The 13,535-nt window shown below is 40.7% G+C and overlaps 1 protein-coding gene across 32 annotated transcripts in view; it reads left to right on the forward strand.

The window, feature by feature from the left end:
* SH3D19 (SH3 domain containing 19) overlaps positions 1 to 13,535 on the forward strand; it is a 206,407-nt gene that overhangs the window by 169,460 nt on the left and 23,412 nt on the right. For all 32 annotated transcript variants that reach the window (XM_078366404.1, XM_078366429.1, XM_078366417.1 and 29 more), the window contains 4 exons: positions 7,393 to 7,451; positions 8,779 to 9,043; positions 12,555 to 12,623; positions 12,792 to 12,932. In XM_078366404.1, the coding sequence (XP_078222530.1) occupies positions 7,393 to 7,451; positions 8,779 to 9,043; positions 12,555 to 12,623; positions 12,792 to 12,932 (534 nt within the window). The remainder of the gene's footprint in view (positions 1 to 7,392; positions 7,452 to 8,778; positions 9,044 to 12,554; positions 12,624 to 12,791; positions 12,933 to 13,535) is intronic.

Here is a 13,535-nt window from a genome sequence, read left to right on the forward strand (position 1 = left end):
GGCTGTAGATATGTGGATTAATTTTTGGATTCTCTATTCTGTTCTGTGGGCCTATGTGTCTGTTATTATGCTAGTATCATGCTGTTTTGGCTACTACATCTTTGTGTAGTGTATTTTAAAGTTGTTAATGTGATACCTCCACCTTTGTTCTTTTTGCTCAGGATTGTTTTGACTATTCAGGGTCTTTTGTAGTTCCATACAAGATTTAGGATTTTTTTTTTCTATGTTTGTGAAGAATGCTGTTTGTATTTTGATAGGGATTGCATTGAATCTCTAAATTTCTTTGGGTAATATTCTCATTTTAACAATATTAATTATTCCAATCCATGAGCATGGGATGTCTGTTTGTTTATATCCTTTGTATCTTCTTCCATTTTTTCATCAGTGTTTTGTAATTTTTCCCTGTAGAGGTCTTTAACTCCCTTAGTTAAATTTGTTACAAAATATTTCTTTTTGTAGCTAATGTAAATGAGACTGACTTCTCCATTTCTTTTTTTAGCTATTTCTTTGTTCATATATAGAAATGCTACTGATTTTATATATTAATTTTGTATCCTGCAACTTTTCTGAATTCATTTATCAATTCTAAGAGGGTCTTTCTTTTTTTTTTGGTAGAGTCTTTATGTTTTTCTAGATATGAGATCACACTCTTTTTTTATTTTTATTTTTTTTGAGATGGAGTCCCACTCTGTCACCCAGGCTGGAGTGCAGTGGAGCATCTTGGCTTACTGCAACCTCTGCCTCCTGAGTTCAAGCGATTCTCCTGCCTCAGCCTCAGCCTCCCAAGTACCTGGGACTACAGGTGCTCACCACTATGTCCGGCTAATTTTTTTTTTTTTTTTTTGGATTTTTAGTAGAGAAGGGGTTTCACCATGTAGGCCAGGCTGGTCTTGAACACCTGACCTCAAGTGACCCTCCCACCTCAGCCTCCCAGAGAGTCGATTACAGGTGTGAGCCATCATGCCCAGCCCACACTCATGTTTTCTTAAATTTCCATATGGCATATGATCTTTAAGGCTTTTTTTTCTTTCTTTCTTTCTTTCTTTTTTTTTTCCAAAAAGATGGGGTTTCACCATGATGTCCAGGCTGGTCTTGAACTCCTGACCTCAGGTGATCCACCCAGCTTGGCCTCCCAAAATGCTAGGATTTCAGGTGTGAGCCACCGTGCCCAGTCAAGGCTTGTTTTAAGAGAAATTAACTTTTAAAGTCTTTGAACCAAATTTTCAGTTCAAATTTCATAATGGTTTTACATTGTGCATTAACTATGCTTATTATACTGGCAAACCCACCTAATCATCTGGCAAAGAAAAATTTCTTTGAAGGAGACATTAAATTAGCCAGTATGAAGTTAATGAGATTTTCCTGAAGAATGAATTAAAATTTAGAGATCACTTGTGATTTTCAAAATAGCTGGTAATAAACTTTTATTAAATCTGGGCCAAGAAAGCCCAAAAGAGGATAGTAGGGTTCCTACCATACTAATGTTAAATAGGAAAATCCCAAATTCTTATGGAAGAAAAGTTGCTTGAGAAGGTTACTGGCTTCTACTCTGAAATGGTTATAAAAACGAGTGAGAGGGTGATAAGTAAGGAAAACATCATTCATTAATGTCCATCATAACATAACATCCATCATACATAATGGATTTTGTAAACTAAAGATCTGTTGAAATAGTATTTGGGCACCGTGGCTCCCACCTGTAATCCCAGTACTTTGAGAGACCGAGGTGGGCAGGTTACTTGAGATCAGGAGTTCTAGACAAGCCTGGCCAACATGGTGAAACCCCGTCTCCACTAAAAATACAAAAGTTAGTCAGACATGTTGGTGCATACCTGTGATCCCCTCTACTTAGGAAGCTGAGGCAAGAGAATTGCTTGAACCCAGGAAGTGGAGTTTGCTGTGAGCTGAGATTGTGCCACTGTACTCTAGCCTGGGCAACAGGGCAAGACCCCATCTCCAAAAAACAAATAGTATTATACAAAAATTAGTCAGGTGTGATGGCACATACCTGTACTTCCAGCTACTCGGGAGGCTGAGGCACAAGAATTGCTTGTGTCTGGGAGGCAGAGGTTGCAATGAGCTGAGATTGCGCCATTGCACTCCAGCTTGAGTGACAGAGAAAGGCTCTGTCTCAAAAAAAAAAAAAAGAAAAGAGGCCAGGTGCGGTGGCTCACACCTATAATCCCAGCACTTTGGGAGACCAAGACAGGTGGATCACCTGAGGTCAAGAGTTCATGGCCAACATGGTGAAACCCCCTCTCTACTAAAAATACAAAAATTAGTCAGGCATGGTGGCATGCATCTATAATCCCAGCTACTTGGGAAGCTGAGGCAGGAGAATTGCATGAACCCAGGAAGAGGAGGTTGCAGTGAGCGAAGATCACACCACTGCACTCCAACCTGGGCGACAGAGCAAGACTCTGTCTCAAAAAAAAAGAAGAAAAGACATAGTTAGTATTATTATGTTATTATTATGTTTAGTCCTAAGCAGTCCACAAGCAACTTCTACATTTTAGAAAAACAAGAAGAGGAAGTCAGAATAAACTAAACCATCTGGAAAGATACTATAGTCATAGTGTTTGAAGCTCACTTGACAACTTGAGGAAAATCCTGTCCTGCATTGTTTACAAAGGGAGTCAGAACATTCAGTACTATACCATAATAAATGCATACCATAATAAACACACTGAGTCTAAAGGAAGAAGAGTTGAAGAATCAGACTACAAGTTAAACGATTTGCCTCAAAGTCACACATATAGATTTCTGGGGCCTGAAAGTCAATCTGTGCCTAAGAAAATACCTTTGTTTGAGAATTACAATTACTGAATGAGTTTTGGAACAGGGGCCATAAAGTCTTAAAGGTATGGGCCAGGCATGGTGGCCCACACCTGTATTCCCAGCACTTTGGGAGGCTGAAGCAGGGGGATCACCTGAGGTCAGGAGTTCAAGGCCAGCCTAACATGGTGAAACACCATCTCTACTAAAAATATAAAATTAGCCAGGCGTAGTGGTACGTGCCTGTAATCCCAACTACTTGGAAGACTGAAGCAGGATAATCACTTGAACCCAGGAAGCAGAGGTTGCAGTGAGCTGAGATCATGCCATTGCACTCCAGCCTGGGTAACAAGAGTGAAACTCTGTCTCAAAAAAAAAAAATACTTTAAAGTGTGGATGAGGGCACCAGTATAATGACCCATGAGGATAGGCATGGTCTTTGCCAAAGATGTCTCCTGACTGAGACATAGGACAAAAACTCTTTACTTGTTTTTTCTGCTTTGAGTCCTGGGGGACTTTCCATCTCAGAGTAAGATGGTGCATTTTTTGCTTTCTTTGCTTAAATGATGAGGGACTCCAGGGTGAAGAACATCGGTATCTTCAGGAGCCATTCTCTCAGCAGGAGCAGAAACCTCTGTGCCCTGTTGCCTACCATAGGAACACAAGGCTCCCACAGCATCCCCCAAGGAGGCTGCCAACCAGTATAGAAGGAGAGTCGGGAGACACTGCTTAGTGTGTGTGAGGAATCAAAGGTACAGCACAGAAGTTGACTCAAAGAAACACTGTGTGTGCAAGGAGACAGGCTAATATGAATTCAGTATGTAAGAAGTGGTGCTGGACCAGGCATGCTGGCTCTCGCCTGTAATCTCAGCACTTTGGGAGGCTGAGGTGGGTGGATTACTTGAAGCCAAGAGTTTGAGACCAGCTGGCCAACATGGCGAAACCTGTCTCTACAAAAAAATAAGCCAGATGTGATGGTGCGTGCCTGTAATCCCAGCTATTCGGGAGGCTGAGGCAGGAGAACTGCTTGAACCCAGAGGTGGAGGTTGCAGTGAGCTTAGATCGTGCCACTACACTCCAGCGTGGGCAACAAAGCAAGACTCTGTCTCAAAAAAAAAAAAAATGGTGCTAATTCTTGATTCCTGGAGGAAAAAGATAAGAAACATGTGAAGGCCACTCAGTAATTCCAGCAGACAAGAGTGTGGTCATTGGAGAAACATCTGTTGTTGTTTTCTTTTTTTTTTTGAGACAGCGTTTTGCTCTTGTTGCCCAGGCTGGAGTGCAATGGCGTGATCTCAGCCCACTGCAACTTCTGCCTCCCAAGTTCAAGTGATTCTCCTGCCTCAGCCTCCAGAGTAGCTGGGATTACAGGCATGCACCCATCATGCCTGGTTAATTTTGTATTTTTTAGTAAAGACAGGGTGTCACCATGTTGTCAGGCTGGACTTCACCTGAGTCAGGCTGGTCTTGAACTCCTGACCTCAGGTGATCCACCCACCTTGGCCTCCCAAAGTGCTGGAATTACAGGCGTGAGTCACTATGCCCAGTGAAATATCTGTTTTTTAAAAATATATAGCAAAAGGCTGGGCACAGTGGCTCACGCTTATAATCCCAGCACTTTGGGAGGCCGAGGCAAGTGGATCAGTTGAGATCAGGAGTTCCAGAACAGCCTGGCCAACATGGTGAAACCCCAACTGTACTAAAAATACAAAAATTAGCTAGGCATGGTTGCACATGTTTGTAGTCCCAGCTACTCCGGAGGCTGAGGTGGGAGAGTCACTTAGGAGGCAGAGGTTACAGTGAGCAGAGATCACGCCACTGCACTCCAGCCTAGGCAACAGAGTGAGACTCCATCTCAGAAAAAAAAGAAAAGAAAGAAATAAAAAATAGCAAAAAACTGGGGAATTATTTTTAAATTGGAATCTTATTTCAGTGCAGATGAACAAAAAGATGGAATCTGCAGAGGCAGTACAATCAGAAAAACAATTTCACCAGAAACAAAAATGCTTGTCCAAACACCTTAAAAGCCAGAGTTAAGGGCCAGGTGCAGTGGCTCATGCCTGTAATCCTAGCACTTTGGGAGGCCAGGGTAGGCAGATCACAAGTCAGGAGTTTGAGACCAGCCTGGACAACATGGCCAAACCCCGTCTTTACTAAAAATACAAAAATTAACTGGGTGGGGTGGCACATGCCTGTAATCTCAGCTACTCAGGAGGCTGAGGCAGGAGAATCGCTTGAACCCAGGAGGCAGAGGTTGCAGTGAGCTGAGATCACACCACTGCACTCCAGCCTGGTTGAAAAAGGCCAGAGTTCAGGGATATCAGAGCTGGAGAAAAACTACCAAAAAGCAAATGCAGAGAATATACAGGTTATGTGTGGAATATCAAGAGAAGGAAGTCCCTAATCACTTACCTTCCAAAGACTTAGCAGAACCTGGGCATGAACCCAGACTTGAACAAACACTAAGGCAATGGCTCCTGCAGGAACTGTCTCCTTCTCTTAGTATTTGGAGTGTGTCAGATAAAGAATTTGAATGTAGTATTATTTTAGGATGTGCCTAACATCCCTAAAGAGTTTGAATGTACTATTTTTTTCTGATGTAAAAGTTTCTCACTGTTGCAAATTAAGAAATTAAAAAGATGTTTAAGATTTCCCATAAAAATACCATCACCCAGGAAAAACTATAGCCAATATTTGGTACAAAATTAGGATCATAAGCTATGCATTTATTATAGTATATCATCTCCATCTTTCCACTTCAAATTTATACGTCTCTTTTTAAAATTTTTCTTATCAGTGTATCTAATAATTACAGTTTTTGAGAAAAACAATTAAAGTTTCTTCCTATCTGCTAGAATTTGTTTTAATTTTAAAGGTAGCCAAAGAAATAAATGCTTTTTTCAAGCATCATGGCAATATTTGTCAGGAAAAAATATAGGCAGCAGTGTATTTATAAGGCATGGATTATATTCTGGAATATTGCAAGGTTTATGAGCTGGTTACTTGCCTTACTACATTAACTAAACTCATTAGTCAAACCAAGTTTTAAGGGTAAGCTTAATTTGTTTTTTTAAATGGGATTTTATAACATTGAAACATGTTTAAATCACAGTTACTGGCAATTAATCATTTGGTATTTAAGGAAAAAGCTATAAATATTCAGTATAATTTAAAAATCATGAAAGTGAGTTTTCGCTCATTTATAGGAAGGAGGAAAACAGTCTGAAGTAACCCAAAGATTCCCAAGCTTTAATTAAACCTCCTTTGGGAGGCCAGGGCGAGTGTTCGAGACCATCCTGGCCAACATCGTGAAACCCATGTCTACTAAAAGTACAAAAATCAGCCAGGTGTGGTGGTGCACACCTATAGTCTCAGCCACTCGGGAGGCTGAGGCAGGAGAATCACTTGAACCTGGGAGGCAGATGTTGCAGTGAGCTGAGATTCCATCACTGCACTCCAGCCTGGGCAACAGAGCAAGACTGTCTTAAAAAAAAAAAAAAAAAAAATTCATGAGGGCTTTTTCACCCTCCTGAAAAAAAGAAATTTTGGCTTTGAGATCCTTTTGGCTTCCCACTCAACAGAAGATCTGAAAATATTTTTCATGTATTATGCTCGTTTCCCAGTCCTTGGGCTAAAACATCTTCAGAAAACCTGTTTAAATGCAACAATTTGAATCCCTTCCCTACAGAAATCTTCCTATTAATCTCCACACTTCCAATTCCTCACATCAACCATTAGGGTTGTTCCAACCCTACCTGTCTTTTATTTTTCACGTTATCCTCCTTTTCTCTCTCTTTCCAACTGTACCTGTCTTTTATTTTTCACGTTATCCTCCTTTTCTCTCTCTCTTTTTTTTTTTTCCGGAAAGATGGGGTTTCACCATGTTGGCCAGGTTGGTCTCGATTTGACCTCGTGATCCACCGGCCTCGGCCTCCCAAAGTGCTGGGATTACAGGCATGAGCCACCATGCCCAGCCTATTCTGCTACTCTTTTTCTCTTTTCTACAAAACTCTTTTTAGCCCATCCAGCCCCTTTTCTGGAGTGATAAAAGTACAATGCCTCTTGGACCTTTATTTCTCCTCACACACCTTCCTCTCAGACCATCCTGCAAGCTTCTTTTACGTTCCCACCTTCTTCTAGTTCAAAACCCACTGCAAAGTGTTGAAGCCAAACAGTAATAAGATCTGCCTATTCAAAGCAAAACCAACTAATAACCACCCCACTTACTATGTGTTTAAACTTAGGAGCAGCATGTTTCTTATGTGTGATCACGGAATGAATAAAGGACACATATTTTTAAATTCTCTTCAGGGCCTGCTTGAATTTTCCCTTAATATCTCACGAATCCACTGAGTGCATGACCATGCAGTGCAATGGTTCAGGCTGTAGTCCACAACGGGAGACCACTTGGTTTCTTCCTGTCAGTGTTTTCACTTGTATTAGGACATGAATAATTCAGGCAGAAGTGAGTTAATATTGTTTAAGGCTGAAAACTCTTTTAAGTTCTATAACTCAACTACATTCTACTTGTAGATCCAGCCAAAAGGTTGTCCAGAATTTCTCCTGACAAGCTTTTGTTTCAGATTAATCTTAACTTGCATTCTCTGCTCCTTGCAGGACTCCAACCACACAGGTCAAACAGGAGGTTTTGTGCGAGGACCGAGGTTGCCACTGAGGTAAGTAAATGTGGGAAAAGTTAGAGAAGAATTAATGAATCAGCGACCCAACTCTCTTTTTTATCACCAAGATTCAGTTTGGTTGGCCTTGGATCTTTTTTTTTTTTTAGAGATAAAATAATCTCAACAATTCACCCAGGCCCTTAGCCCACAGTCTGCTTCTAACAGTAGATTGTGGGAATCTCTGCTCCCTTTTTATTTTAACACAGTCCAACTCATAGAGCAATTTATTTCCTCAAATAAATGAACAAGACTCATTGCTGAACTTAAAACAGCTTCACTCCTAGAATGTACATATACATGCATACAAACACCCTCCTGGTTAAGAGAGACAGGACTGGTTTTTGGCATTTCCAAATGAGACTGGCTTTGTGAGCTCAGAGGTAACTGCCTTCAGAGTTCCAGAGCTATTCAGACAAAGGGCTTTAATGCTATCAGAAGATTTTATTACTATGTTGAAAATTATTTCTTTCTTTCTTTCTTTTTCTGAGATGGAGTCTCACTCTGTTGCCCAGGCTGGAGTGCAGTAGCATAATCTCGGCTCACTGCACCCTCCGCCTCTGGGGTTCAAGCGATTCTCCTACCTCAGCCTCCCAAGTAGCTGGGACTAGAGGCATGCGTCACCATGCCCAGCCAATTTTTGTATTTTTAGTAGAAACAGGGTTTCACCATGTTGGCCAGGATGGTCTTCATCGCTTGACCTTGTGATCGCCGGCCTCGGCCTCCCAAAGTGCTGGGACTACAGCTGTGAGCCACCACACCTAGCCGAAAATTATTTCTATCATAGGGATTAAGGAAAGGCTTTCAAAGTAATAGTTGTCCTATCCTTTCAGAACTAGCTTATATTAATCTAAATTAGAGATTTAATAGTAACTCAAGTGACATGAATGTAGGGGATTTTGATGTTCCTTTTCTGATTATATACAAGACCCCAGCACACATACATCATAGCTTGTTATAAGCTTTTCATCTCAGACTTTGGTAGAAAGTGCTCAGTTTCCTGAAATAGTCATGATGTGTTTAAGAGCAAATGGGACGTTAGAGAGCTCATGATAGTAAATGCTTGTTTGTCTTGAACTAATGAATCTCTAGTGCAAGATAAGAGGAAGCTGGAACATCATGGTGTTTCCTCCAATAGTATAATGTTTAATGCAGCAGTCATTTGCTCAAAAATAGCATACCCTGCATGTTTCAGTAAATTGTATTCCACTAGCAGAAAGCTGTGTGTGTGTGTGTGTGTGTGTGTGTGTGTGTGTATAAGACAGAACAGAACAGAATCTAATACTGATCAAAACATTGACTCATGGCTGCTACATTTGACTTTCAGACCTGGGAATGGAAAAGCCATTCCAACTCAACAGCCTCCAACCAAGGCGCCCCCTGAGAGACCACCTCCCCCAAAGCTGTCTGCAGCCAGAACTTCTAATAAGAAACTGCCTTTTAATCGATCCTGTTCCGACATGGATCTTCAGAAAAAACAAAGTAACTTGGCAACTGGACTCTCAAAAGCCAAAAGTCAGGTTTTTAAAAATCAAGATCCGGTGCTACCCCCTCGCCCCAAACCAGGACACCCTCTCTACAGTAAATACATGGTAAATTCAGCTTTTAAAAATGTTTGTGTCAAGATGTTTGCCCTAAAGTACATATACGATTCATTATTCCTTAGAAAAAGTTGATGAAACAAATGTGGAATTGTGTTTTGATGCCAAGAGTGCTTTAGATGAGTAGGCCTTAATAAATTCCAGGTCTTGGATGGTCAGAGTGGCTCACGCTTATAATCCTAGCCCTTTGGGAAGCTGAGGCTGGTGGATCAGCTTGAGGCCAAAAGTTTGAGACCAGCCTGGCCAACATGATAAAATTCTGGCTCTACTAAAATTATGAAAAATTAGCCAGGCATGGTGGCACAATCCTGTAATCCCAGCTACTCAGGAGGCTAAGGCATGAGAATTGTTTGAGCCTGAGAGGCAGAGGTTGCAGTGAGCCAAGATCGCACCACTGTACTGCAGCCTGGGCAACAGAGCAAGACTCTATTTCAAAACAAATAAACAAAACAGGTCTTTAAAGCAAGGTTTCATTATTAGGAGAAATGTAGAGAAAGGGGAGAAAAAGCAGGGCAGGCCAGGCCAGGCTTGTAACTTGCTGCCTGGCTGGACCAAAGAAATCCTGAAAAACCTGACCCAGTGGGTTTTACTAATGGGAGTAACTCTTACAGATACTATAGTTTATATCTTTTTGTTTTGTTTTGTTTAAGAGATGGGGTGTCACTCTATCACCCAGGTGGGAGTGCAGTGATGCAATCATATTGTACTGTAGTTTTGACCTCCTGAGCTCCGAGATCCTCCTGCTTCAGCTTCCTGAGTAGCTGGGGCTATGGGAACATGTCTCCACTCCTGGCCTATAGTTTATATCTTGATATAGTTTATTGAGAAAATTTTAAAATGAAGTACAAAGTTTTTACTAAGATAGATGGGTTTTTTCCCTCATTTTCACCTTTTTGTAAGCCTAATAACTATCATGGTCCATTTATTAGTTACCAGTTAGAAGTTTTTATCAATAGTTGAGATATTAATTTCTCTTTTAATTTTTTTTTTTTTTTAATCAAATGACCTAAACCTTTGTCTCCATTTTCCACAGTTAAAAAACAGAGTTGCCGGCTGGGCATGGTGGCTCAAGCCTGTAATCCCAGCACTTTGGGAGGCTGAGGCGGGTGGATTGCTTGAGGTCGGGAATTCAAGCCTAGCCTGACCAACATGGAGAAACCCTGTCTCTACTAAAAATACAAAAATTAGCCAGGCATGGTAGTGCATGCCTGTAATCCCAGCTACTTGGGAGGCTAAGACAGGAGACTCGCTTGAACCTGGGAGGTGGAGGTTGCGGTGAGCCAAGATTGCATCATTGCACTCCAGCCTGGGTGATGAGAGTGAAACTCTGTCTCAAAAAAAAAAAAAGAGTTGCCAGGTGCAGTGACTCATGCCTGTAATCCAAGCACTTTGGGAGGCCAAGGCAGGCAGATCACTTGAGGTCAGGAGTTCAAGACCAGCCCAGTCAACATGGTAAAACCCCCACCTTTACTAAAAATACAAAAATTAGCCGGGCGTATTAGTGCATGCCTGTAATCCCAGCTACTTGGGAGGCTGAGGCAGGAGAATCACTTGAACCCGGGAGGCAGAGGTTGCAGTGAGCTGAGATTGTGCCACTGCACTCCAGCCTGGGCAACAGAGTGAGACTCCATCTCAAAACAAAACAAATAAAACAGAGTTGATGTGTTATCTACTTTGATCAGGTAAACCTGAAAAAATCTAAAACAAATAAAAGGAGGTTGGGTGCAGTGGCTCACACCTATAATCCCAGCACTTTGGGAGGCCAGCTGCTTGAACCCAGGAGGTAGGTGTTTCAATGAGCCAAGATCATGCCACTGCACTCCAGCCTGGGTGACAGAGTGAGACTCTTTTTAAAAAAACATTAAAAATAAAAATGATAAGGAGAGCAGGACTTTTTGTATTTTTTCACAATTGAATGACAGAGTAGCTTGTAACAAGAACAGCAATTAATAATTCTATATTGTGTTATATTTCCATCATTGAGCTAGAAATTTTTTTTCTTTAAGCTGTTCAAGGTTTTAAAAAAAAATCCTCCTTAGAAAAGGGCATAGACAAATAAGAAGGAGGTAGTATATTCGTATGTATTAATATTCATTTAAACTGATAAAACTTTAATTGCTAAAACCCAGGGGTGTTCTTTGGGATAGATTACTTAATTAATAAATAAAAACAGTAGCTGATTATATTGAGTACTAATTATGAGCCAGGCGCTGTTGGAAGCACTTTATGGATATATTAAATAACTCATTTATTCCTCACACTAACCTTGTGAGATAGATATTACTATGCTCCTTGAACAAGTGAGGAAAATAAGAAACCAAGACGTAAAGTAACTAAAGTAACATGCCCAGGCCGCAAATCCAGTTAATGGTGGGAGCAATATTTGGGAACAAGTCAGCTGGCTCTGACGCTTACTCCTAACCATTATACCACTTGTAGCCTCTACTTGATTTGGTTATTCTGTGTTAAGAGCCCTTTCTCAGAGGGAACCAGATTTCATGTTTGATTATTAGCATAGTTGTACAATGTCAATAAAGCATTTTTTAAAACTCAGTACATTCAAAATGATGGCATATTTAGAGCGGTGTGTCTCATTACAAAATAATTCTTTAAATTTTTCATTTATTGCATACCTACAGTACCATTAAATTGGTAGCCAGTAATCTGGGTACCTTGGGAGCCCTAGGAATCTGACAAACATGCTGGGAAATGGCACCACCAAGGCAGCCATACAGGGCCACATCCTTGCACTCTGTATCTTTGCTCCTGGGTGACCCAAGGGCCCAGACAGCCTTCTTCCCATGTTGGAAGTAAGCTTGTGTGATTACATTTCCTGGGTATGCCTTTTATATAGTGCAGACCCTCTTATGTGCATTCATCCGCTAAAATTTTCCAAAACAGGAAACAGCATCCCCTGGACAAGGTCCAGTACAGATAAAAAAAAAAAAAACATTCTAAGATCAGACAGAGCTAAGTGGACCAGGAAGTGGCTGGGATCAGGCCATGAAATGGATTTAAGTAGACACTTGGTATCAGAGAGACCCTAGGAGAAGAGCTTCAGAGTCAGTGGAAACTGTCAGGCAAGCAGTACATGGAGGGCTCCAATCACTGATTAGCCTTCAGAGGCCACCATTGTGAGAACCCTAAATTAAAGGCTGCCTTGATGGGTTGTGAGGTCAGGTGCTGGGTATTTCTCCTTCAAACCCCCAGGGGAGTTGGTGGATCTTGTCCTGTAGAATGGAAGTTACTGGTTATGGTCATTAAGGGAATGTTAGGCCATGTTCAGCCATTGTGGTTCTATAGGCCCAACTCCAATTCCCAAGAGCCTCTAGCATCCGTGAGAAATGGCAGGCCCCATTGATCTAGAGCATGATGAAGCCAGGTGAGTTTAGCTGCTGGAGAAGTGCACGTTAGGCACACACATGCCAAATTCCTAAATGATCAGCAACTTCAGAAGAGATTATTGTATTGTGAATAAGCCTTTTATTGGTTTACATTTAAGCTGTCTGTGCCTCATGGAATTGCCAGTGAAGACATTGTCTCGCAAAACCCTGGAGAACTCTCTTGTAAGGTAAAGTAGAGCTCTTTCTTTACTGATTAATGGAAAAAATATCACTGGCCTCTCTTACTATTACACATTATTAAATGCTTTAGACTCCAAAGATTAAAATGTGGAAAAAAAAGTAATAATGTTTTATTAAATAATAATTGCTTCAGAGAGTGGTATTATACCTTACAGCGTGGGGATGTACTTGTGATGCTGAAGCACACGGAAAATAATTACATGGAGTGCCAAAAGGGAGAAGACACTGGCAGAGTTCACCTGTCTCAGATGAAGATTATCACTCCACTTGATGAACATCTTAGAAACAGACCAAACGTAAGGAATTAATATTGTTATAGCCTTCATATCACAATCGCAGCACATTTCATAGAACTATTAATTATATCTCATCTTCAGGTTTTTATTAGCACATTTATTTTAACCAGGGTAAAAATTACAGTAGCATTTTATTCCACTTTTAAATAAATTACTACTGAGACTTGCCACTGCCATACTAATCACTTCAATACAGAGTGACTACCTTGTGTTTTGCCTTCTTCATAATGTGCTGACTTATAACAACCAGAATATTCAGTCATTAATTTCAACTGTGAGAGCTGTTTGTTTTTTAAATAATGTAAACATGTTTACCAAAATGTCAGAGGATAGGTTTCTAGCAGAATGGAAGTCTGATACCATAAAGCACTTCCGTTTAAGATTTAAGCTTAATGTAAACCTCATTTCTCTGATTATAGCTCATAAAATAATGAAATTTAATCCAGCAACCTCATGTCCCAATTTAAGCCTAACAAAATTATGGAACCTGGCAAAATACAATGATTATTGAAAGTCATTAGTTTAGCAAGAAAAATGCTGTTGAACAATTTTTAGGAGTATATTTTTAAAAGAGCTTCTTAAGTTATCCAGTTAAAATGTCAC

Source organism: Callithrix jacchus, chromosome 3 (genome assembly GCF_049354715.1).
Source record: "Callithrix jacchus isolate 240 chromosome 3, calJac240_pri, whole genome shotgun sequence".
Classification (NCBI taxonomy): Eukaryota; Metazoa; Chordata; class Mammalia; order Primates; family Cebidae; genus Callithrix; species Callithrix jacchus.